This window comes from Pristiophorus japonicus, chromosome 13, assembly GCF_044704955.1.
Source record: "Pristiophorus japonicus isolate sPriJap1 chromosome 13, sPriJap1.hap1, whole genome shotgun sequence".
Taxonomy (NCBI): Eukaryota; Metazoa; Chordata; class Chondrichthyes; family Pristiophoridae; genus Pristiophorus; species Pristiophorus japonicus.
Genome location: NC_091989.1, coordinates 19,905,050 through 19,928,939, shown reverse-complemented (window position 1 = coordinate 19,928,939; position 23,890 = coordinate 19,905,050). Strand labels below are relative to the sequence as shown.

Here is a 23,890-nt window from a genome sequence, read left to right as displayed (position 1 = left end):
AGTTGATGCGTTGGCGGTGAGTGTGGCCAACCCCTCTCGGGACAGTGACGATATGTTGAGTTCCTTTGCAGCGACCTGCAGGACACTTGGTCCTCACACCATCAACGTGCAGCTATTTCCATGAGACTGGTATTCACGAACGCCTTTCCCGTTCCTGGCCCCCTCCCCTGCAGGTAACCGTTGTTCTGTGCTTGTGCTTTCAGATGATCAGCCAGATCCACCGGGGCCTTCTCGGGCGCCTTCCACGGGTGCAGATGGTGGCGACGACCCAGAGGGCGAGGAGGAGCAGGAGGACGACACCTTCTTCAACCTCATGCAGGAGGCTGTGCCATCTGAGAGCAGGGCCAGCAGTGTTGCTGACCAAGGGGTGGTGGGGAAGGTGGAGGTGGGTGATGCTCCGGGACCCAGGGAGAGGGGAAGCCCGGGGCCCAGCTCCCCGGAGGGTGAGTGTGCGTCTGAGTGATGCTCAGCAGCACTCTGACAATGAGCCCGACCTAGAGGTTATCGCAAGATCTGCTGGGTGCACTAGCAAGGGTGCCACAGAGTCTTGATGCACTAGCTGTGAGGATGGAGGAGTCCACCTCAACTATTGCTCATGCCTCCCGGTAGCCCACTGAGCCCATCCTTGGTAGATACTAATGGATGCTGGATGCAAACAGTGATCATGGGGTCCCAGACATGGTGGCACGGGCTATGGCTGATGTTGCAGTGGCCATTGAGCAACAGGCCGATGCTATTGTAGGCCTCCATACTCAAATGTCATCATTTGGTGGTGTCCTGAGTCAGTTCTCTAGTGTACTGTAGTCGCAGACACTCTTAATGCAAAGGCAAATCGATTCAACGGGCGCACTGACTGCTGCCATCCGGTCTGGGGCCCCATCAGTTGGACGGGGACCTAACCTTGCCAAACCAGCGCATGATTTTGACCTCACCCAGATTTCTGCAGATGATGATGCTCTGCCTGGGGGAGTAGCAGCTTGTTGGCCCAATTGGGCCGTGGTGTCGTTTCTCAGGACGACGTCATTCCGCCTTCGCAGCTGCCGCTCTCCGCACCCCATCCACAACAGAGTGCTTCCAGCCATGCTGAGATTATGCAGTCCGCAGCCGGGTCTTCCAGGGGCCGAGCTGGCTGGGGACGTTCTGCTAGACCATCACATGTGGCTGCGGATCCAAGTCAGCAACCGACTACCAGCCTTGCTGAAGGCCCTGAGACCCCATTGAGGAGGAGCAGTAGGTGTGGGGGGGGGGGTGGGGGGGGCGGGGGGGAGAAGGGAAGGGATGGTAAAGCCCTCTTTAAGACAAAGTAAAGACCTTTGGGAAGGTGGCCATTTTAAAATTAGTTGCACTTGTATGACGCAACAAACAGTTGCTTGATAGTCAACAGAGATGGCTAGGTTGTTGCGATGTGAGCTCAGGTACATTGTTGCACTTGGATGAACGATGCAACAATTGTTTGGTACTCACCAGAGATGGCTACCTTGTTATAAAATGAACTGATGTCACTATGTCCACTTGGATGTTTATGAGAATGGTTGAAGGGGTTTTGTGGGTATGTTGATGTGTTGGGGATGAAGTTGTTATCTTGTGCTTGTTTTCAGCACACATGATTTACGTTTGCAATAAACCAAGTTGGGATTGTTCACACGATGAGGCACTGATTATTTAACACGGCGGGCTGCAGGGTGTGTAGAGATGTGTTAATGCCCAAGTGTATAGACTGGCCTTTCAGTACATCAAGACTCATTCATTGGGATCGATGAGCGCTGAGTCTCTGACGAGCAGCACCTTCCAGCTGCAGCAGTGTCAGGCTGCCTCCTCCTTCGGTGAGCTCCTCGTCTTCCTCGTCATCGTTGTCCTCCTTGTGAGATGGATCATCCATCCCTGGTGGTAATGGCTGGCCCCTCATAATGGCCAGGTTGTGCAGTGTGCAGCAGACAACACGGAGACTCTATCAGGTGAGTACTGCAATGCCCCTCCAGACCGGTCAAGGCAGCGGAAACGCTGCTTCAGAACCCCGATAGTTTGCTCAATAATGGCCCGTGTTGTGGTATGGCTGGTGTTGTGGCGCTGCTGGGCAGGGGTGGTGGGATTGCGGAGGGGTGTCACCAGCCAGGGGGCCACACCATAGCCTTTGTCGCCCAGGAGCCAGCCATAGCCTTCATGCGGTGGCTTGAAGAGTCGTAGCACAGTGGTCTCCCGTAGGATGAAGGCATCGTGGCTGCTGCCAAGTTGTCGGGCATTGAGAGCGAGGATCATCTGCGTGTGATCGCAGACCAGCTGCACGTTGAGAGTGGAATCCCTTGCGATTCTGAAAGATCTCTCCATTGTGAGGCGGGGCCCTCAAAGCCACATGCGTACAATCAATGGCTCCCTGAACCCTGGGGAAGCCCGCTATCCTGGGGCCAAGCAAAGGGTGCGTTCATCCTGGTCTTCCCTTGACATGCTGAACTTGATGTAGTCCAATCGTTTGCCGTGGAGAGTGTCGGTCACCTGGTAAATGCAACAATGTACTGCAAACAGCGAGATGTTGCAGATATCGCCAACAGGAGATTGGAAGGTGTCAGTAGCAGAGAAGTTCAGTGCTATTTTCACTTTCACTGCCACTGACAGCGAAGTCCTAATGCCGATGTCAGCTACCGGGTATGTCCGCAGAAGGTGGCAAAGGTCCATGACCACCTCCCTGCAGAACCTCAGCCTTCTTAAGCAGTGCTCCTCGGACATCTCAAGATAAGAGTAATCTGCGCAGTAAACCCTGCGTGTGTATGGCCTCCTGCCCCGCCGTCTGGGGTCTCTCCTCGGGTTAGATCCACATTTGCCATAAGCTGTCTCTGCAGCCAGCACCTCTCAAGTCGGCACTGCAGGACGATGTGGTGTGCCACCACTGCTCCCATCACTTGGCACAGGTCACAGCAAAATAGAGATTTCAAATTTATCTGAGATGGCAGCCAATGTGTCCCAGATAATAGTTGTCAATCTGACAAGGCAGCAGCAATACGACACCAACACCCGACTGTCCGTGCGAGCACCAAACGCAGCACTGACCGACACCTCTGAGACCCGGCTGCAACTCCCTTTAAATAATGCCCCGGATTAAGTTTCTCTGCCTTGTGCAGTCCAACGTTTTCAGGCATCATGGACGCCAGCTGTTAAGTGAGGCGGGAAAAGTGAACATGGCGAGAAGGGCACCAAGGAGGCATTGCACGCGTACTGACATCATGATCTCCATGGCGTTAGCCGGCGGTACGTTACATTTGAACCCCCTTAAAAATTAATACCGAATTTGGCGTCAGGCATGAACAGCACCGAGCACCACTTCCAACCACCCACTTCCAACCACCTAACTCCCAATTATCAGCAGGCGTTAGCAACCGAATTTCGATCCCTTAGGGCTCACAGATACAAAAACCTGCCAAAACTCTCTGGTAAGTTTCTTCCCATTTATGTCCCCCGCCAGGTGAAGTTCTTAGTAGAGACCACTGGACCATTGCCATCATCAGTCATCAGAGATAAAACAATTGATCCGGCCGAGGAAGTTTTAGCAGCCGAGCACTGAATTCAAGCTCCGGAAGCTTAAACCGAGACTCAGGCCTTTACTGATAGTCCTACTCAGCTTGCCTCAATGGGTGAATCTTTTCAGTCCCGACCACTGGGTGGAGATATTCTGCTGGTGGAATGCTTCACCTTGGGGACAAGAGAAGTGAAAGAAAAATAGGTGGGATCCGATCTCATCACGTGAAATTTTATCTGTTGTCCAAAGAACTGAAAAGTTCAAATGGGGCTTAAAGATTGAAGGACTTCACACTCTGTCACCTGTCCTATCCTTCCTTTGACAAGATAAGTGCAGGCTTCATTTGAATAGATTTTTCTTCTCAGTACAGTATTTAAATATGAATCATTCCTAAAAGAGCTTTAAAGCATAAAAAAACTCTATGGATATGAAGTGCAAGGGTCTCCTTGCACAATTGTGCTAAAACAAAATGAAAGCAATTTGACCTTACCTATATTTGCTCGGCAAGGGTATTAAGGGTTACAGAATCAAGGCAGGTAGATGGAGTTAAGTTACAGATCAGCCATTATCTAATTGAATGGTGGGACAGGCTCGAGGGGCTAAATGGCCTCCTTCTCTTCTGATGTTCCTGCCCCAGAGCTCCCAGGCAGCCATTCTGGAATAGTCAACCAGTCAGGCTATCTTTTTTTTTAAGTTATTCGTTCATGGTATGTGGGCGTCACTGGCAAGGCCAGCATTTATTACCCATCCCGAATTACTATTGAGAAGGTAGTGGTGAGCTGCCTTCTTGAACCGCTGCAGATTGTGGTGAAGGTACTCCCAATAGTGATAACATTGTCATAGTGGTTTGGTACAACTGAGTGGGTTGCTAGGCCATTTCAGAGGGCAGTTAAGAACCATTGCTGTGGGGTCTGGAGTCACATATAGGCCAGACCGTGTAGGAATGGCAAATTTCCTTCCCGAAAGGACATCAGTGAACCAGTTGGGTTTTTCATGGTAATCCAGTAGTTTCATGGTCGCCATTACTGATACTAGCTTTTTAATTCCAGCTTTATTTAACTAACTGAATTTAAATTCCCCAGCTGCCGTGGTGGGATTTGAACTCATTTCCCTGGATCATCAGTCCAGGCCTCGGGATTATTAGTCCTGTAACATAACCACTATGTGACCATACCCCGCACCAGTCTGCATTTAATGTCATTTTTCAGTCAGCTATATTTTCATGATTGCAGAGTTGTTAAAAATTGAATCCAGCAGCCGGTAAAGGCTGGAGACGAGCATTCCAGTAATTGCTTCAGTTAGAAAGATCTGAGTTAGTCCCCACCGATGGAAATTAAAATATCAAGTCAAAGAAATGATTGAATTCTCACCCTTATTCCTCGCTCCCCTGAATAACCTGGAGGACCCATTTCACCCTAATTAGGAAATAAGTCAGCGTGTTAAGAGCGGTAGGGCAACGGGATCAAATCATTAGCGTTATATTAACATAATACATCATTCTCGGCAGTGAAATGGAAGTCAATAAGCTGACTGACCGTACCTTGCCTGCTTCACCTTTCTGCCCTTTTGTACCCTGTTAGAGACAACACATGAAGATTAAGCCATACTTTTTGACTGCCGGAACAAGCTGTAGAATCATCCTGCCTGTTTCAAGAGCATTTGGCTCTCCGATTATCCCACACTTTGGTCTCCTTTCATTATCCACCATCGCAGCTCCATTCGTCAGGCAGAATGCCAATTCAAAGGGCTCTATCCCATTCTTAAATTGGAGTGACCCCCACCCCCACACACACAATGGCAACAAAACAAGCCTAATGGGGAAAAACAAGCGGCAGATTGTATTTTCTTGCGGGAAAGCTTAACTCTTCTAAAGATATTCTTCTCCCTGACTTCAGGTTTCAATGCACCGAGTGGATGATTTACACTGGGCCTCTGCTACTGGTGCTGCACATCAACCAGTTACTAGGTGGTACACAGAGCAGCACTGGACAATTTTTCCCTCCACTTTTCCAGTCTTCCCTCCGATCTCCACTTGTCAGCTTCTTAACCCCTTCCCCCTCCCTCTCCTTATTCTCCTCCTCATCCTCCTCCCACTCCTTGTCCTTACCACACTTAGGTATCAGCCTTCGCTCATTTGGTCGCATGCTCACCTCTGAGTCGGAAGGTTGTGGGTTCATTGTCCCACTCCAGAGACTTGAGCACAAAAAATCTAGGCTGACACTCCAGTGCAGAACTGAAGGAGTGCTGCTCTGTCTTTCAGATGAGACATTAAACTGAGGCCCCGTCTGCTCCCTCAGCTGGATGTAAAATATCCAATGGCACTATGTCAACTAAGAGCAGGGGAGTTCTGGCCAATATTTATCCCTCAATCGACATCACTATTCTTGTGTTTTACACTTTAAAACAAGCAGCCTGGAAGCAGATGTTTTATGTAAAGCCTCATCTTCAGTAACATCTTGTGATAATGAGAATGGGGATCATGCCTGATTTCAGTCCTGCCTTCAGTGTGAAAAGAAAGACTTTCATTTTTATAGCATCTTTCACAACCTCAGGACATCCCAAAGTGCCTTGCAGCCAATGAAGTGCTTTTGAAGTGTACTTACTGTTGTAATGTAGGAAACGTGGCAGTCAATTTGTGCACAGCAAACTCCCACAAACAGCAATGTGATAATGACCAGATAATCTGTTTTAGTGATGTTGATTGAGGTATAAATATTAGCCACAGCACTGGGGAAAATTCCCCTGCTCTTCTTTGAAATAATGCCATGGGATCTTTTACGTCCAACTGGGAGGGAGGTCGGGGCCTCGGTTTAACACCGCATCCAAAAGATGGTTGATATACTTGGAGAACTGTACTCCTGGTAAAGGAGAAAGTGTGAAACAGCTAAAGAGATACTCAGGCGGGAAGTATTCATGGACTATGGAGGCCACTCTAGAGAAGGAGAGCTGTCTGACTGGATGCGACAAGGAGAGTGAGGCTAGTCAAATTTCCACCCTTCCCTCACCTTCACATGGTCATCTCCGACTCTTCCCTTCCCTTCCTCGACTTCTCTGTCTCCATTTCTGGGGAAAGGCTTTTGATCAGTATCCACTATAAGCCCACTGACTCCCACAGCTACCTGGGCTACACTTCCTCCCACCCCGCTTCCTGTAAGGACTTCATTCCATTCTACCAGTTTCGCCATCTTCGTCGCATCTGCGCTGACGACGGCAACTTTTACACTAGTGCCTCTGACATGTCTTCCTTTTTCCTCAACCGAGGATTCCCCTCCGCCGTGGTTAACATGGTCCTCGTCCGTTCTATTTCCCGCACCTCTGCGCTCACCCCTTCCCCTCCCACTCAGAACCATGACAGGGTTCCCCTTGTCCTCACCTTTCACCCCACCAGCCTCCACGTTCAACGGATCATCCTCCGCCATTTCCGCCTCCTCCAGCGTGATCCCACCACCAATCACAGCTTCCCCTCCCCTCCCCTCTCAGCATTCCGAAGGGACCGCTCCCTCCGCGACACCCTGGTCCAGTCCACAGTCACCCCCTCCCCTTCCCACGGCACCTTCCCGTGCAAGTGCAGGAGATGCAACACCTGCCCTTTTACCCCCTCCCTTCCCACTATCCAGAGCCCCAAACACTCCTTCCAGGTGAAACAGCGATTTACTTGTACTTCTTTCAATTTAATATATAGTATTCATTGCTCACGATGTGGTCTCCTCTACATCTTCCGTTTAGGCACTTTACAGCCTTCTGGGCTCAACATTGAGTGCAACAATTTTAGAGCATAACCTCTGGCCATCTTTGGCTCCCTCCCCGCCCCGCCCCCCCCCGCCCCCCCCCCCCCCACCCCCCAACCCCCATTATCTGTTTTTATTTTGGATTCCAACATCTGCAGTATTTTGCTTTTGTGTTGTGTTGTTGTAGAGTGAGGCGAGTTAGCAGCTCGGTGTGTGGCTGAGAGCCTGAGGACACAGACGCAGAGACCTGACGCTTTTGGAACGCCCTTGCAGGAAAGATGTTGGGGGATCAGCTGGAAATCAGTCAGAATGATCAACACAGAAGACTGATGGTCATGCAGTAATGGAAGTGAGTCATGGTGAGAAGGTTGTGGTGCCCCAGGGCTGGAGATCACTACCCTTAGCAGGTGATGGAAAGGGTTCCAACTAGAAAAGTGCATGGTTAGTGAGACGTTCCGAATGGTAGCGACAAAAGGTAAATAGCTACAAGATGTGGCATTTCGGTGGGGTGCTGTGGTGCCAATTGCTAGTTTGGTTATAACAACTGACTAACCAATAGCAGCGAGATATTGTGATCTGGAAAGCACTGCCTGAAAAGGATGGTGGAAGCAGCTTCAATAATAGCTTCCAAAAGGGAATTGGATAAATACTTGAAGGGGGGAAAAAAATTACAGGGCTACGGGAAGTGGGACTAATTGGATAGCTCATTCAAAGAGCTGGCACAGACACAATGGCTTCATTCGGTGATGTATCATTCTGAACACTTAACTCCTTCTCATTTTTTTCGGTGACATTTCTGTTTAAAATATATCAACTTTTCATTTTAAAAGTGACTGCTGCTCACATCATTACAGAAACAGAGCTGAGGTATGGGACAGATCTTACGGTGCAAGAGACTTGAATTAAGATTGGAGGATGCAGTCATTATCCCTGCTTTTGATCTTGTCCTCTCAACTGTGCAGCATCTATTACCTCAGCTCTCTTACCTGTCACAATAACTCGTTCCAAACTGATGTCATCAGCACCCACAGTTCAAAATGTAAAAGTTCTCAACCCCCTCCCCCAAACAGGGCGAGACAGAAGAAGGTATTTGCTCCTTGGTCCACACATCAGATAGAGATCCCAGCGCTTCAAAGGTCAGAGAATAAAATGACGGCAAGCAGGAGGGAAAGGAAGAGATAGAATAGAGTTAAAAGGAGTAATGTTTCTGGCCTTTCCCGATCCCCCGGTGCAATTCCGCCGTTTGCACGGTTTCTGCCGGGTTTCCGCTAATCTTCCTCCGGAGTTACGGCGGGAGATTAGGAGAACCCCTGCAGAAATTATGGGCGAAAGAGTGAGGCTGGCAGAATGGGGCTGGAGAGAATCGTCTTTCAGTGACGTTCACACCACAGAGGCGAGGAGGTAAAGCCGAGGGTTTCAGCAGGGAGGCCCAGAGGCTCAGAGAGTAAGCGCCAATGGTGGAGTGAACAGTGGACCAAAGCTTTGCTAAAAAAATAACCGCAGTTCTTTGCCAGTAATTGTTTGGAGGTCAATGAGCACAGGGGCGCTGGGTGAACGGGACTTGGTGCGAGCTAGGATACGGGCAGTAGTTTTGTTTGAGTTCATGTTAACGGAGGGTGGAAGATGGGAGGCCAGGGGAGCGTTGGAATAGTCAAGTCTAGAGGCTATGATGGCGAGATTCCCTGTTTAAAGATCTGCCCTTGACTAACGAACACAGTCCATCGACGGCAGCTCATACATGGCCTTTAACTTTTACTTACATCTTTACCTCTTAGTCCTATTGGCCCTGGGCTGCCTGGAGCTCCGGAGTTCCCTCGCTCCCCATCCTTGCCGATTTCACCCTGTTCAAACAGGAAGACTTTAGCTCGGTCGTTTGTTGTCCACTGCTAACCAATTATTGGCAGCAGAATAGAACGCAGAGTCTCATCGAGTATGAACGGGAGAATTTGAGCTTACCTTCTCACCCGGTCGGCCCGATAAACCCACATTGCCCTGTTGAGATAACATGAATTTACAATGTCATTAAGAGACAAAGGGGCAACTTCCTTATAAACTGAGGTGTCATTAGTGCCCTTGAAAACTTGTGAAGCAGAGTTTCGCAATTTTTCCCGTCAGCATGTGATGAATTTAAAGTATTATTAGGTACCAGACATAATAATATTGTCATTTCCATATTATATGCCTATTGTGAAAATGTAAAATACTATCACCTGTTTCTTTCTCTTTACAACAACAACCGCTTGCATTTTTATAGCACCTTTAATGCAGTATAACGTCCCAAGGCGTTTCACAGAAGCGATTATCAAACAAAATTTGACTCCGAGCCACAAAAGGAGGTATTAGGACAGGTGACCAAAAGCTTGGTCAAAGAGGTAGGATTTAATGAGAACCTTAAAGGAGAGAGGCAGAGAGGTTTAGGGAGGGAATTCCAGAGCCTACAGCTCAGGCAGCTGAAGGCACGATCGCCAATGATAGAGCGACAAAAATCGGGGAAACACAAGAGGCCAGAATTGGCGGAGTGCGGAGTTTTCAGAGTGTTATGGGGCTGGAGAAGGTTACAGAGTTAGGGAGGGGGCGAGGCCATGGAGAGATTTGATAACAAGGATGAGAATTTTAAAATTGAGGCATTGTCGGTCTGGGAGCCAATGTAGGACAGTGAGCACAAGGCTGATGGGTGAACGGGACTTGGTACGAGTTAGGACACGGGCAGCAGAGTATTAGATGAGCTCAAGTTTACGGAGGGTGGAAGGTAGAGTGCTGGCCAGGAGCACATTGGAATAGTCAAATCTAGAGGTAACAAATGCATGGATGAGGGATTCAGCAGCAGATGAGGCAGGGGAGGAGACGGGCGATGTTACAGAGGTGGAAGTAGGTGGTCTTGGTGATGGGGAGGACATGGGCCGGAAGCTTGATCAATGACCACCCGCTAAGTGCTGTGGTCCCCAGGCCGTTCCCCGACAGTTGGAAAGTGCTTCTGCTCCACTCAGCACCTCCCCTCGATGGTGCATGATGAGTCACTCACCACATCAGGCGCGAGTGTCACCCTGTCAACTCACAGCACAGCCTCTTGAAGCTCCAACAGTGCAGTACCATTGCACCCTTAAATGTTGCACATTCATAGCATTCTCAGGACCCAAATAAAGTACGTATCGGACACACAGATGCCTAAATTCCTTCATGGCCCAAACTGGATCCGATTCCAGTGGCGAGCCAGAAAGGAGAGGCCCCGAGGACGGAACTAAATTTGAATAAATCAACTGAGCTGGCGCCTGTCGGGGCCTGAGCAATTTCATCCCGCGTCGACTCCCACAGGTAAGTCCGGGAGGGGTGGGGGGCCATCATCAGTGGGAGGGGGTGTGGGGGGCCATCGTCAGTGGGAGGGGGTGTGGGAGGTGATTGTCAGTGGGTGGGGGTGATGGGGGGCCATCGTTAGTGGGAGGGGGTGTGGGGGGCCATCGTTAGTGGGAGGGGGTGTGGGAGGTGATCGTTAGTGGGAGGGGGTGTGGGGGGCCATCGTTAGTGGGAGGGGGTGTGGGGGGCCATCGTTAGTGGGAGGGGATGTGGGAGGTGATCGTTAGTGGGAGGGGGTGTGGGGGGCCATCGTTAGTGGGTGGGGGTGTGGGAGGCCATCGTCAGTGGGAGGGGGTGTGGGAGGTGATCGTCAGTGGGAGGGGGTGTGGGAGGTGATCGTCAGTGGGAGGGGGTGTGGGAGGTGATCGTCAGTGGGAGGGGGTGTGGGAGGCCATCGTCAGTGGGTGGGGGTGTGGGAGGTGATCGTCAGTGGGAGGGGGTGTGGGGGGCCATCGTCAGTGGGAGGGGGTGTGGGAGGTGATCGTCAGTGGGTGGGGGTGTGGGAGGCCATCGTCAGTGGGTGGGGGTGTGGGAGGTGATCGTCAGTGGGAGGGGGTGTGGGGGGCCATCGTCAGTGGGAGGGGGTGTGGGAGGTGATCGTTAGTGGGAGGGGGTGTGGGGGGGCCATCGTCAGTGGGAGGGGGTGTGGGGGGCCATCGTTAGTGGGAGGGGGTGTGGGATGCCATCGTTAGTGGGAGGGGGTGTGGGAGGTGATCATTAGTGGGAGGGGGTGTGGGAGGTGATCGTTAATGTGTGGGGGTGTGGGGGGCCATCGTTAGTGGGTGGGGGTGTGGGAGGCCATCGTCAGTGGGTGGGGGTGTGGGAGGCCATCGTCAGTGGGTGGGGGTGTGGGAGGCCATCGTCAGTGGGTGGGGGTGTGGGAGGTGATCGCCAGTGGGAGGGGGTGTGGGAGGTGATTGTCAGTGGGTGGGGGTGATGGGGGGCCATCGTCAGTGGGAGGGGGTGTGGGAGGTGATCGCCAGTGGGAGGGGGTGTGGGAGGTGATTGTCAGTGGGAGGGGGTGTGGGAGGTGATCGTTAGTGGGTGGGGGTGTGGGAGGTGATCGTTAGTGGGTGGGGGTGTGGGAGGTGATCATCAGTGGGTGGGGGTGTGGGAGGTGATCGTCAGTGGGTGGGGGTGTGGGAGGTGATCGTTAGTGGGTGGGGGTGTGGGAGGTGATCATCAGTGGGTGGGGGTGTGGGAGGTGATCGTCAGTGGGAGGGGGTGTGGGGGGCCATCGTCAGTGGGAGGGGGTGTGAGAGGTGATCGTCAGTGGGAGGGGGTGTGGGAGGTGATCGTCAGTGGGTGGGGGTGTGGGAGGCCATCGTCAGTGGGAGGGGGTGTGGGAGGTGATCGTTAATGGGTGGGGGTGTGGGAGGTGATCGTCAGTGGGTGGGGGTGTGGGGGGCCATCGTCAGTGGGAGGGGGTGTGGGAGGTGATCGTTAGTGGGTGGGGGTGTGGGAGGCCATCATTAGTTGGTGAGGGTGTGGAAGGTCATCGTTAATGGGTGGGGTGTGGGAGGTGATCATTAATGGGTGGGGGTTGGGAGGCCATCGTTAATGGGTGGGTGGGATGGGTTGACAAGGCCGGGCCGGCAGCAGCTCGCAGTTGTTCTGTGGAGCCAGTAGGGGCTCTCCAGCTCCTTCCGACTCCACACAATACAAAAATCTATAAAGATAGTTGCTCCTTTTTTGTGAGACCTCCAACAAGCTCCGACTGATGCAAATGGATTCAACAGTCTGTCCGGAAATACTTTGGGAAATGCAGAGATCAATTCCACCATTCCCCCACACTTCTTATTTCTGCTCCTGCTGAGATCAGTTATCTTGGTACATTCCTTGTGCATGAAACACACAAAGTGAGTATGCAGGTACAACAAATAATCAGGAAGGTAAATGGAATGTTGGCCTTTATTGCAAAGGAGATAGAGTATAACAGCAGAGAAGTCCTGCTACAACTGTACAGGGTATTGGTGAGGCCACACCTGGAGTACTGCGTACAGTTTTGGTCTCCATATTTAAGGAAGGATATACTTGCATTGGAGGCTGAAGGTTCACTCGGTTGATTCCGGAGATGAGGGGGTTGACTTATGAAGATAGGTTGAGTAGGTTGGGCTGATATTCATTGGAGTTCAGAAGAATGAGAGGCGATCTTATTGAAACATATAAGGTAATGAGGGGGCTCGGCAAGGTGGATGCAGAGAGGAGGAGCTAAAACTAGGGGACATAGTCTTAGAATAAGGGTCCGCCCATTTAAAACTGAGATGAGGAGGAATTTCTTCTCTCAGAAGGTTGTAAATCTATGGAATTCTCTGCCCCAGAGAGCTGTGGAGGCTGGGTCATTGAATATATTTAAGGCGGAGATAGACAGATTTTTGAGCGATAAGGGAACAAAGGGTTATGGGGAGCAGGCAGGGAAGTGGAGCTAAGCCCAAGATCAGATCAGCCATGATCTTATTGCATGGCGGAGTAAGCTTGAGGGGCCAGATGGCTTACTCCTGCTCCTATTTCTTATGTTCTTATAAACCAGTGATCGAACCTGGAATACTCCTGGTCGAAATGCTTAGCATTGCAAGAAGTGACAACTGCCCACTGAAACCTCAAGCAGCAGACGATTAATAAGACCAAACTATGTCTCCTGTGCCTCTGTCAGTATCGCGTACTCCCAGGTCAGGTAGGGTTTTGTTAGATATTGAGTAAAGCTCCCAACCTCAGAAGAATACCACTTACTTCAGTTCCATTCCCCTCACCAGCCATCCTTATGGCTGATCGGAGAGAAACTTAAAGTTAGTACGAAATAATTTGGGGTTAGTACGAGAGGGGTTAGTACTAAATAAATAGAGATTAGTACTAAATAGGGGCAGTTTTGTTTGATGGGCCAATGTCCATTAGAAACTAGGTTGAGATTGCCCAATCTTGTTTCCCAAGAGCCTTGAAGTGAGCAAAGAGACTTCTATCTCATTTGCTTGACCAGCATTCAAAGTCAGAAGTTAAAGCGGGCAGCACACAGATCTCAACCTGCGATTTCTGCACAGATATGCCAGGGATACAACAGGTACATTTAGTGGGTCACTAGAGGGTATCGGCTAAATGCAAAGTACGTGAAGCTCACTATCAACAACAGGCTCGAAAACTTAATCCACAATGTTGCACCCATTACTATTGGAATAAAGCTGTCTCCCTGATAGGAAGCTCCTATTACTCACCCTTTCACCTGGCTCTCCTTTGGGGCCGGGCTGGCCTGGAATTCCAAATCCTGGGCTTCCCTTTAAAGGTAAATATCTTACAGTTTAAAAAAAAAATACCACTCAACTTTTACAGGTGGTTTAAATGCCTTCGCTTAAAAGGGTTTTTGGAAAGTGTTGAGAAACACAGTATTCCAAATGGAAAGGATGCAAGGGTGTTCGCAACTGAGGAATTTTTGATTCTCACTGCCAGACGGGAACCTCACCAGTTGGATGTGTGTCTCGGGGATCACTTGCCGCGTATCCGCGATTTCCTCAAATGTGTGCCCAGTGAATAAGGTTCCCACCGGCAACATGTGCACTTGAAAGACATCCCCTTACTTTCTCGATGAGTATCAGTCGATGATGTTATTACCCCTCCGCTGATATGTGCGCTGACGATAAACTGTCTTATGAAGCTAATTCTCTGCTGAGTTACAAGGGATGAAAAGCTTTAGGTTATTGGGGGTTGAAGTAAAATTTAGAGGCCTGGGCCTCCAGCTGGGCACACAACTGGACATCCTGACGCAGCGCGGGCTTCTGGGAGTGCAGCAAAGTGGATAGCTCCCATACTGAGCCGGCCAATAGTCGGGGCCTGGGGCGGGGGGGGCGCGAGGACGGAGGGAGGCGATCCCGGGAGGGGGGCAGCGGCCTCAGACAGGCTGGCAGCACCCAGGTTTCCTTTCGGTGGGCCCAAGATGCACCGTTTTGTGAGTGGACGCCAGCAGGCCCTTTAAAGACCGCTCACCGCCTCGTGCAGACGCGCAGCATGCGTGCAAGTGCCCATTTGTACCTCGAAATTGCAATCGGGGTCCTATGTGCAACATTTGCATAAGTTAACGAGGCTCCCGCCTGATTCAGGTGGCAAAATGGCGGCGGGCGGGATTGGATCGTGAAGGGGGGGGTGGCAGTAAGTGCGGCGCTCCGATTAAAGGGCCTGTTCCCGCCAGACAGGCGGACAGAGTTAAAATCAGCCCTCTGGTTTCCTAACTCCCCGTGAATGGGGCCTACATATCCCCCACAACTAGGCACGGTGCTGTTGCTACACAGACATAGTTAGCCTTAGCATTCGCTGGCCTGGTGAGCTTGTGCCCCCACGCGTGGTGTCGAGTGACACTAGCTGCCAAGCGGATTTTATTTCAATCTGTGTGTAGACGTCAAATGTAAAGCCCATTGGGTAAATGGTGTCAGTACCTTTTCACCTTCAATCCCTTGAATGCCTTGTTCACCTTTTGGTCCCGTGGGTCCGGGGGGGCCAGTATCGCCCTAACCAGAAACAAAAAACACAGGGCGGTGGAAACAGATTCAATAGTTGCTTTCAAAAGGGAATTGGATAAATACTTGTGGGAGAAAAAATTGCAGGGATATGGGGGAAAAAGCAGGACTAACTGGATAGCCGATGGAAAGAACCGGCGCAGACTCGATGGGCCGAATGGCCTCCTTCTGTGCTGTACCATTTTGTGATTCTATTCTATGATCACCAGCCGGCTGGACCACTGAATATATATTTTGTGCTCATTCCAAAATGTAATATTTGACGACAGTGTACTGCTGTGATTTATGGACCGCTAGTTTGTTTTTGCCTGAGTCGCAGTGCCCAGTTTTGTAACGTAGCTGTTTTTGGTCTGCTTATGTACATATGGTCGAGGTCCCATTGTTCCCAGGGAGTAACTGGAAAACAAGCCCACACCACTTATATCAGAGCTGGCAACATCCACAGGGAAATGAGGGGGCAACAGTAATAACCAGCTAGAGGCACCTGAGACAGCAAACCTCAGTTCCCCCTGGGTGTCCACCAAAATGGCAGCAATCTCCCAGAAGATGAAGGCTTTAAAAAAATATATATATATATAGATATATTTTGGTCTTACATTGTATGGTGTGGAGAATAGTTCATTTTAATACCACTCCCCCACACACAGTGACTTTGCTCTTTGATTGTATTTGGCCTGCAGAGAAATTGGAAGGAGAGGAAAACATTTCAAATGGTGACTTAAACGAGCGTTGTCACAAGGGTTACCAACTCTCCAGCAATTAAAGATTAATCTTCTGGACACTGCTGCCAGCAAACCCAGGAGAAAGATCGTTGGGGAACTTAAAATAAACTGAGCGTTTCTTTTAATTTTCTTTGAACACTTTCATTTATTACTGAAACATTATTGGAGATGGGCGAAAAAGGCGGTTTGACTGGGTGGGAGGTCATGTGATCAAACCTCCAGGAATATGTCCAACCAGAGTTGCCGACCCTATTTGTCACACACCAACCAATCAGAATTCCCTTATATGATCCCTCCTAATCTAATAAAGGGCGATGCTGAATATTTTACAGCAGTTTATATCCATAAACCAAAAGGCCAATTTCAAGATTTGGTGCAACAAATTGAACTGTACTTACCCGGGCACCTTTATTCCCGGTAGGTCCTAATATCTAAGTTGAATAAAACATGTAATTAAAATGTTTATATTAACACATTGATTTTGCGTTACTGATTAAATACGTCTATGCTTCTGTAATGCACAAGAACTTGGATGAAGTATTCAAAAAAGCTTTTTAAGAGGCTCAGAAAATGTAACCAAATGTAAACCAGTCATCTGACTCCGACTGTAAGCACGGAACTAGAGGACAAAGGTTTAAAATTAAGAAGCTTCAAATAAATTTGGGATTCAAAGAATGATTTTTTTTCTCTCACAGCAGATTGGGCACAAATAGACTCCCAGATAAAAAGACTTGTATTTATATAGCACCTTTCACGATCTCAGGGCATCCCAAAGTGCTATACAGCCAATTAAGTACTTTTTCAAGTGTAGTCGCTGTAGCAATGTAGGAAACACAGCCTGCCAATTTGCGCACAGCAAGCTCCCGCAAGCAGCAATGACCAGATAATCTGTTTCAGTGGTGTTGGTTGAGGGCTAACAATTGGCTGGACACCGGGGAGAACTCCCCTGCTCAGTAGCATGGGATCCTTAATGTCCGCCTGAGAAGACAGACGTTTAACGTCTCATCTAAAAGACAGTAACTTTGACAGTGCAGCACTCCTTCAGTACTGTACTGAGAATTTCAGCCTAGATTTTTGTGCTAGAGTGGGACTTAACCTTATGACTTAAAGGTAAGGCATGACTGACACCTGAAAGTTGAGTCGATTAACTCCTTTACTGGATCAGGATTTCATTCCTGGCAGCGGGAAGATACATCTGCCTGCAGTGGCGCTATCGATAGGCACATAACCAACACCAGGGCAAGGTACAGGAGCGACATTCGGCTCTTAGTGTGAGTACTGCGCACGGAGCTGAGGAAACACCAGGAGGTATGATGTTACTTCCTGCAGACTCACTCCAAGCCCCCACAGCAGCAGCAACCTTATGACTGATTACTGAAGGTGCTTCGAGACCCCAATGCCCTGACTCTCTCAACACATTGTCTAAAGAAAGTCCATACACCCACACTCTCAAGTTTCCAGTGCCCCCTACCGACTAGTCATGTCTCCAGCCCGGTCACAAAGCACCATTACCCATATGTAGAGAACAGTATAATTATATATGCCTTTCATTGTACTTACAAGTATCTACTTACAAGTAATTTGTAACATCGCATGGATCTTATATCAAACAAGGACCTGGAAACGCCTTGTGCAAAACAGCAACAAAAACTTGCATTTATATCGCACTTATCTGTGGGTAGATGTCTCAAAGCACCTTACAATAAGGAGACGATGCAGTGATATTGAACATGGGCAAAGAGAAATAGCTGGAGAAAGAGAACAAAGGGATAGTCAAAGAGGAAAGTTTTGAGAAGGTTTCTGAAAGCAGAGAGGGAGGTAGCGAGGGAGAGAGAACGAAGTAGAGAATTCCAGAGAATAGGAACATGGAGACTGGACAAGTGGGGCGGAGGTTGAGAAGTCTGGTGATAGAGGAGCAAAGGGTGTGTGTTGGAGAATGAGGTTGGGGGCGATTACCATGGTAGGACCACGGAAAGGTTTGAAACCAAGGATGAGGATTCTGAAAACAACACAGCCATTAGAGCTCGGAGAAGACATCGGCAATGAGGGTGTGGGGGTTAGTGCTGATGGAGACACGTTTAGGATGAGCTGAAGCTTAAAGAGAGCTACTGTGGGGAGGCTTTTGGGGTAATGTGTGTATGGTGAGAAAGCAGAGCTCGGGGTCAAGCTGGACCCCAAGGTTCGACAACTTCTTAACTCAGCTCGAGAGTGAGATGGTAGCCGGGGAGGTTGATGGACTCAAATGCAAAGGTTCGAAGGTGCCTTCAGGAGCCAAAGAGCAGGTCCTGGGTTTTGCCAGCACTCAGCTGGAGGAAACTTTGACTCGTCCAGGTCTTGTTATCAGACAAGCATATTTGAGAGCAATGCTTGGATTCATGGAGCAGGCAACCATCAGCATCATAGGCAGTACCTCGAAGCGAGGATGACTTGCTTCCACGCCAAAAAGGGATGAGTTCACGGGGTGTTTCAATGAAGGACCTAATATTCCAGATCCTGAACTACATCGTGAAGGGTGGAAGATGCCTGTGCGGAGATATTTTTAACACGGGGTGGCCATTGCACACCAGCCACCACACGGGCTTGATAGAGCTAGGTCTTGGTCCAGTGGCAAGGATTACCCAAGATGACTGAAGACCAGCAGGCAACCTAGTGGTGTTGGATGACATGAATATAAATCTGGACATTGGCCCAATGTTTCTGGATAATATCAGCAAGGCGTAGTTTGTAGATAGTCAAGATGAAGGCGTAGATTTCCTCTGTGCAGCAAAATTATAAACTGTTTCTAAGTCATAAAGTTGCAGGGGAAATCTTCCCTCCTAGCTCCCCCAATCATTTTTCTCTCCTTTAAGGATCTTCACTGGTGTTCCTTAACTCTGTTGCCTTTTGGGTGGAAACATTCTGTCTGACTTCTTTTCTTACTTTCAACTTGCTCGTTTTTAACTTGTGCCCCTGGTATTGGCATCCTGCATCATAGTGAGTAATTGGCATGAATCAACTTTGTCAATCCCATTCGAGAACAGGGCTCATCGCACCATTCTTTTTCAGAACCTCAAAATTGTAGAACTCCTCACTTCCCTCAGCCTTCTCATCCTCTTACACTTTTCAGGATTTTAACATAAGGCTTGATGTCTGCTAACAACAACAACTTGCGTTTATATAGCACCTTTAACATAGTAAAAATGTCCCAAGATGCTTCATAGCAGTGTAATCAGACAAAATTTGGCACCGAGCCACATAAGGAGGTATTAGGACAGGTGACCAAAAGCTTGGTCAGAGAGGCAGGTTTTAAGGAGTGTCATAACAGAGAAGAGAGAGGTAGAGGAACATCAATTACTAAGGTGTGCTACGAAGCACAGTAGTTACCCCTTTGGCCGGATCGCCTGGAAAGCCTCTATCTCCCTGTCAAAAAAACAAAACAGAACAAAAATGAAGCCGTCACATCTCAGTTAAGTGGCCTGATTTAGATCAGTTTAGTCCGAGAGTAACATTGAGCAATTCACTTACTGTATTTCCTTTCCAACCCACGGGGCCTGGGAGTCCCTGTCAAAGAGGAGAATTAAGAAAGATACGGTGAGAGAGGAGTGCTAAAAACAATCCGAAAACTTTGAGGACTTTTCTAAATAAAGTGCCCAAAAACCAACAACTGCCTGAACTGTAAAATATTCAGATGCAATAAATGACAGCATCTTCAGGAGTTTTTGGCTTGCAAATCAGAAATTCCTGATGACTTTATGCCTACTTGACCTACTTCTAACAAGGAGCATGGACCCCTCACAGCCTCACAGAATTGGTTCTCACTTCTATCAGTGAAGATACATCATGGGACGTGGTCCTCCTTGCCCCCATTCTGAAGGCCTATCCCACCCTTGCTCTTCTCACTACGTCTGACACCCCACAATCCGCGCAAACTGAGAGAACCCTAGCATCATCAATCAACGGGAGAATCTCAGCTTCAGTGATCCCAGATACTGCTCAAACCGAGCGCCTAACTCACCCTCTCTGCTCAATCTAAACCTTTGGAATGGAGCCTCAGTACATGCTGCTACCAAAATCTACAAAGACTCTCAAAGTATATCTCTGCAAGTAATGAGCAATGTAACCTGTGATGTTACAAGACACATTAGAAATAGAAATGAACAGCATTTTCTTACAGCAATTCCTTGTGGTCCAGATACCCCAGTTTCTCCACGGTCTCCCTACAAACACCATTAAAAAGTGTTGAGAATTAGTGCAAAGTTTGCCATTCATTCGTCAACCAGGCACATGATATAATAGAGTCCTCTCTACTGTATCAGTGTTGCTTCACGTTATGATAACACTGCACGATGAGTGAACTGATAAAATGATCACTTGTCCCATATCTTACCTTTTCTCCTCTATCTCCTTTTGGTCCTCGTTTGCCCTACACAATTCAAAAAGAGACATTAGATTATTTTTCCCCTCAACTAGCAGAGCCATGTTTACTGAATCAGTTCACAATTCAAAAACTCAACAATTATACATTGGGGGGCAGAAATTACTGGCGGAATGTTAGCGCACTTAACATGTTTGTACCAAATTCCTCTCGCATCTATTTTAACAGACATTGATCTGTTTAAAATAAAGTGGAATTGATGGGTTCGTATGATAGCATCTTCACAAAAAGGCAGAATTTTCAAAGTAAACTAGTCACAGCAGCAGTGAACTGCAATAAAAAACACCCAAAGTGTTTTGCCAATGGCACACGTCACTGAAATGAAACGGCACTGATTAACCCTGTTGCGTACTGATTGTCTTTTGAAACATGCACCTTTGTTAACTGCCAAAAACAACTAATAAACTAAAGAGTGCAAAGAAACTTCTTAAAAAGCACACAATTTTCTTCAATTGGCTGGATGATGCCCCCACCATAATAATACTAATACCAACAACCTGCGTTTATTTTGCACCTTTAATGCAGCAATGTATCCCAAGGCGCTTCAAAGAGGCGTCAGCGAAACAACTGAATGCTGAGCCAAAGATGTACATGTTAGGAGGAGGTGACACAAAGCTTGGTCAAAGAGCTGGGTTTTCAGGAGGTTCTTAAAGGAGGAGAGGCAGGAGGAGAGGCAGAGGGGTATAGAGAGGGAATTCAAGGGCATGGGGCCAAGGCGGCTAAAGGCACGGCTGCTAATGGTGTGGCGAAGGACAGGCGGGACACAGCAGAGGCCAGAGTCAGAAGAATGGAGAGTTTGTGAGGGAGACTAAGAAGTTACAGAGATAGGGTTGGGCGAGGAAGAGATTTACACACAGGGATGAGAAGTTCAAATTTGAGATGTTGGAGAACTGGGAGCCAATGGAGATCAGCGAGGACAGGATACGATACAGGCAGCAGAGTTTTTGATGAGCTCCAGTTTACATAGGGTTGAGGAAGGGAGGCCAGCCAGGAGCGTATTGGAATAGTCAAGGCTGGAGGTGAAAAAGGCATGGACGAGGGTTAAAAAGTAAATAGTTAGAGAAGAAGGATAATAATGCCTCTAGGCAAAGGGTAATACAATTATACAAGAAGCTAGAAGGACAATATAAATGGGTTAAAAACAATAACTTGATACAAATCTGAAGAGAGAATGGATATGGTGAGATGGTCAAGATTGCTGGGCCAAATGGCCTTTTCCTGTTCTTAAAGGTTCTTAGCTTGTTACATTATGAGGTGAGGTGTTTGGCACTGCATTGGTGCAGCTAACTCAAAGCCAGATGTCACACTGACATCATCTCAATGTGGAACACTAGTCTATATGCAGAGCTTCTGCAAGTATACAAGTCTCCAAAACCAGCAGCCTAACCAACGCTGTGACTTGCGTATCACCAACACAACTCTTACCTTTTGGCCAACCTCGCCATCTTTCCCTTTGTCCCCTTGATTGCCCTAAAGTAGAGAGAATGAATCAATAAAACGCTGGATCAATAAATATCTGAGGCTTGAGGTTCTGAGGATAAATACAGGGGCCTTGAAATTCCTCGAGAGTGTTCAACCACCGCAGCCTTTGAATTTACATGACACAAGAATATTCACATTTCATCATGGCCTGAATATTTGTGGGTTCATTATTCTCCAAATCCTAAAGAACAGTCTTGATTTGTCTGGAGAAATCACAGTCGTTTAAGATTTCTATTGGTATGATTGGACATGTGATTTTGCCATCCATGCTGCTCCCTCAATACTTCCATTGCTAGCACTAGCTTCTGCTTCTGTGCCTTGTGGGGGAAAGCAGTGAAGTGTTATGTAAACTAATGTATTTAACTGCTTCTTGTTTTTAATTGAATTTCTGTTTTTATGAGATTTGCAGGATGCTGACTGGGTTTAAATTGAACTATTCTTCATGGGTTCTAAATGATTTTGCTGGAGATTAAAGCCATTACACACACAGGGAGTAAAGAGTTATGGGGAGCGGGCAGGGAAGTGGAGCTGAGCCCAAGATCATATCAGCCATGATCTTATTAAATAACAGATTGGCAGGATAGGCACACCAATGTCAGTGTTCTCGCCCAGGCCAACATCCCCAGCATCGATGCACTGACCATGCTCGACCAGCTCCGTTGGGTGGGCCACATCGTCCGCATGCCCAATACTAGACTTCCAAAGCAAGCGCTCTACTCGGAACTCCTACACGGCAAGCGAGCCCCAGGTGGGTAGAGGAAACGCTTCAAGGACACCCTCAAAGCCTCCTTGATAAAGTGCAACATCCCCACCGGCACCTGGGAATCCCTGACCTAAGACTGCCCAAAGTGGAGGAAGTGCATCCGGGAGGACGCTGAGCACCTCGAGTCTCATCGCCAAGAGCATGCAGAAACCAAGCACAGGCAGTGGAAGGAGCATGCGGCAAACCTGTCCCACCCACCCTTTCCTTCAACCAATGTCTGCTCCATCTGTGACTTATTGGGGGAAACTTTCAACTTCTAGGGCAGTTTGTAGGGCAGACGGTAGTGGATTGGCCGTCCATTATAAGCCCCGCCCAATTTTCCTTCCCACTGACTTCAGGCGTGTTGTATCACAGGCCGCCCATCCACTGCCGCCCGTTTTATGCCCACCAAAATTGAAAGTGCTGACAATATTCTTTTTGGCTAGAAGGTGCTATGGAGCTATAAAAGCACTGATCAGGATGATGAATTAAGGAGTAGATGTCAGAACGCAAAGCAAAATGTGTCAAAAGCAATAGTAACTAGAATTCTGAGAAGCATTATTGAAAATTCCAGAAGTAATTTACTACTCAGCTTAGCAGTTGATTTACACTGTATTTCAAAGTGGTTGCATTAGAATTTCAATCGTTCTGTGCCACTTGGTTCAGTACATTGGTTTGTATGTTTTAATTTTTCTTTGTGCACTTGAATTGTGATTGTGGAATTGTTTTATTAATTCCTAGAAAATGCTCAGCCAGTGTGATAAGTATCAGCAACAACAAACCAGTCAGCTTAACATCGGTGGTGGGGAAATCATTCGAGGTGATAAAATAATTTGCCACTTGGAAAAACATGGATTAATAAATCACATCCAGCAAGGATTTGTTAAAGGCAAATTCATATATGACAGACTCTTGAGAATGGATAACAATTTTTGTAAACAGATATTGATTTTTGAGAACAGATTTTTGAGAAGCTATCTGTTGTACATGCCTGTCTGGCGTAAAAATAAAACAGGGAAGGTGGCTCAACCGTGGCTAAGAACGGAAATTAGGGATAGTGTTAAATCCAAGGAAGAGGCATATAAATTGGCCAGAAAAAGCAGCAAACCTGAGGACTAGGAAAAATTTAGAATTCAGCAGAGGAGGACTAAGGCTTTAATTAGGAGGGGGAAAATAAGAGTATGAGAGTAAGCTTGCAGGGAACATAAAAACTGACTGCAAAAGCTTCTGTAGATATGTGAAGAGAAAAAGATTAGTGAAGACTAATGTAGGTACCTTGCAATCAGAATCAGGTGACTTCATAATGGGGAACAAGGAAATGGCAGACCAATTGAACAAATACTTTGGTTCTGTCTTCACTAAGGAAGGCACAAATAACCTCCCGAAAATACTGGGGGACCGAGGGTCGAGCGAGAAGGAGGAACTGAGGGAACTGAGGGAAATC

At 48.1% G+C, this 23,890-nt stretch overlaps 1 protein-coding gene across 1 annotated transcript in view; it reads right to left on the bottom strand.

The window, feature by feature from the left end:
* The window catches only part of col7a1l (collagen type VII alpha 1-like), a 505,550-nt gene that overhangs the window by 293,609 nt on the left and 188,051 nt on the right, over window positions 1–23,890 (bottom strand). The window contains exons 37-47 of the mRNA XM_070898381.1: window positions 21,648–21,692; window positions 20,175–20,210; window positions 19,960–20,004; window positions 19,313–19,348; window positions 19,172–19,207; window positions 16,207–16,239; window positions 15,006–15,077; window positions 13,794–13,853; window positions 9,193–9,228; window positions 5,049–5,081; window positions 4,879–4,923 (exon numbers count right to left, since the gene is read on the bottom strand). Of these exons, the coding sequence (XP_070754482.1) occupies window positions 4,879–4,923; window positions 5,049–5,081; window positions 9,193–9,228; window positions 13,794–13,853; window positions 15,006–15,077; window positions 16,207–16,239; window positions 19,172–19,207; window positions 19,313–19,348; window positions 19,960–20,004; window positions 20,175–20,210; window positions 21,648–21,692 (477 nt within the window). The remainder of the gene's footprint in view (window positions 1–4,878; window positions 4,924–5,048; window positions 5,082–9,192; window positions 9,229–13,793; window positions 13,854–15,005; window positions 15,078–16,206; window positions 16,240–19,171; window positions 19,208–19,312; window positions 19,349–19,959; window positions 20,005–20,174; window positions 20,211–21,647; window positions 21,693–23,890) is intronic.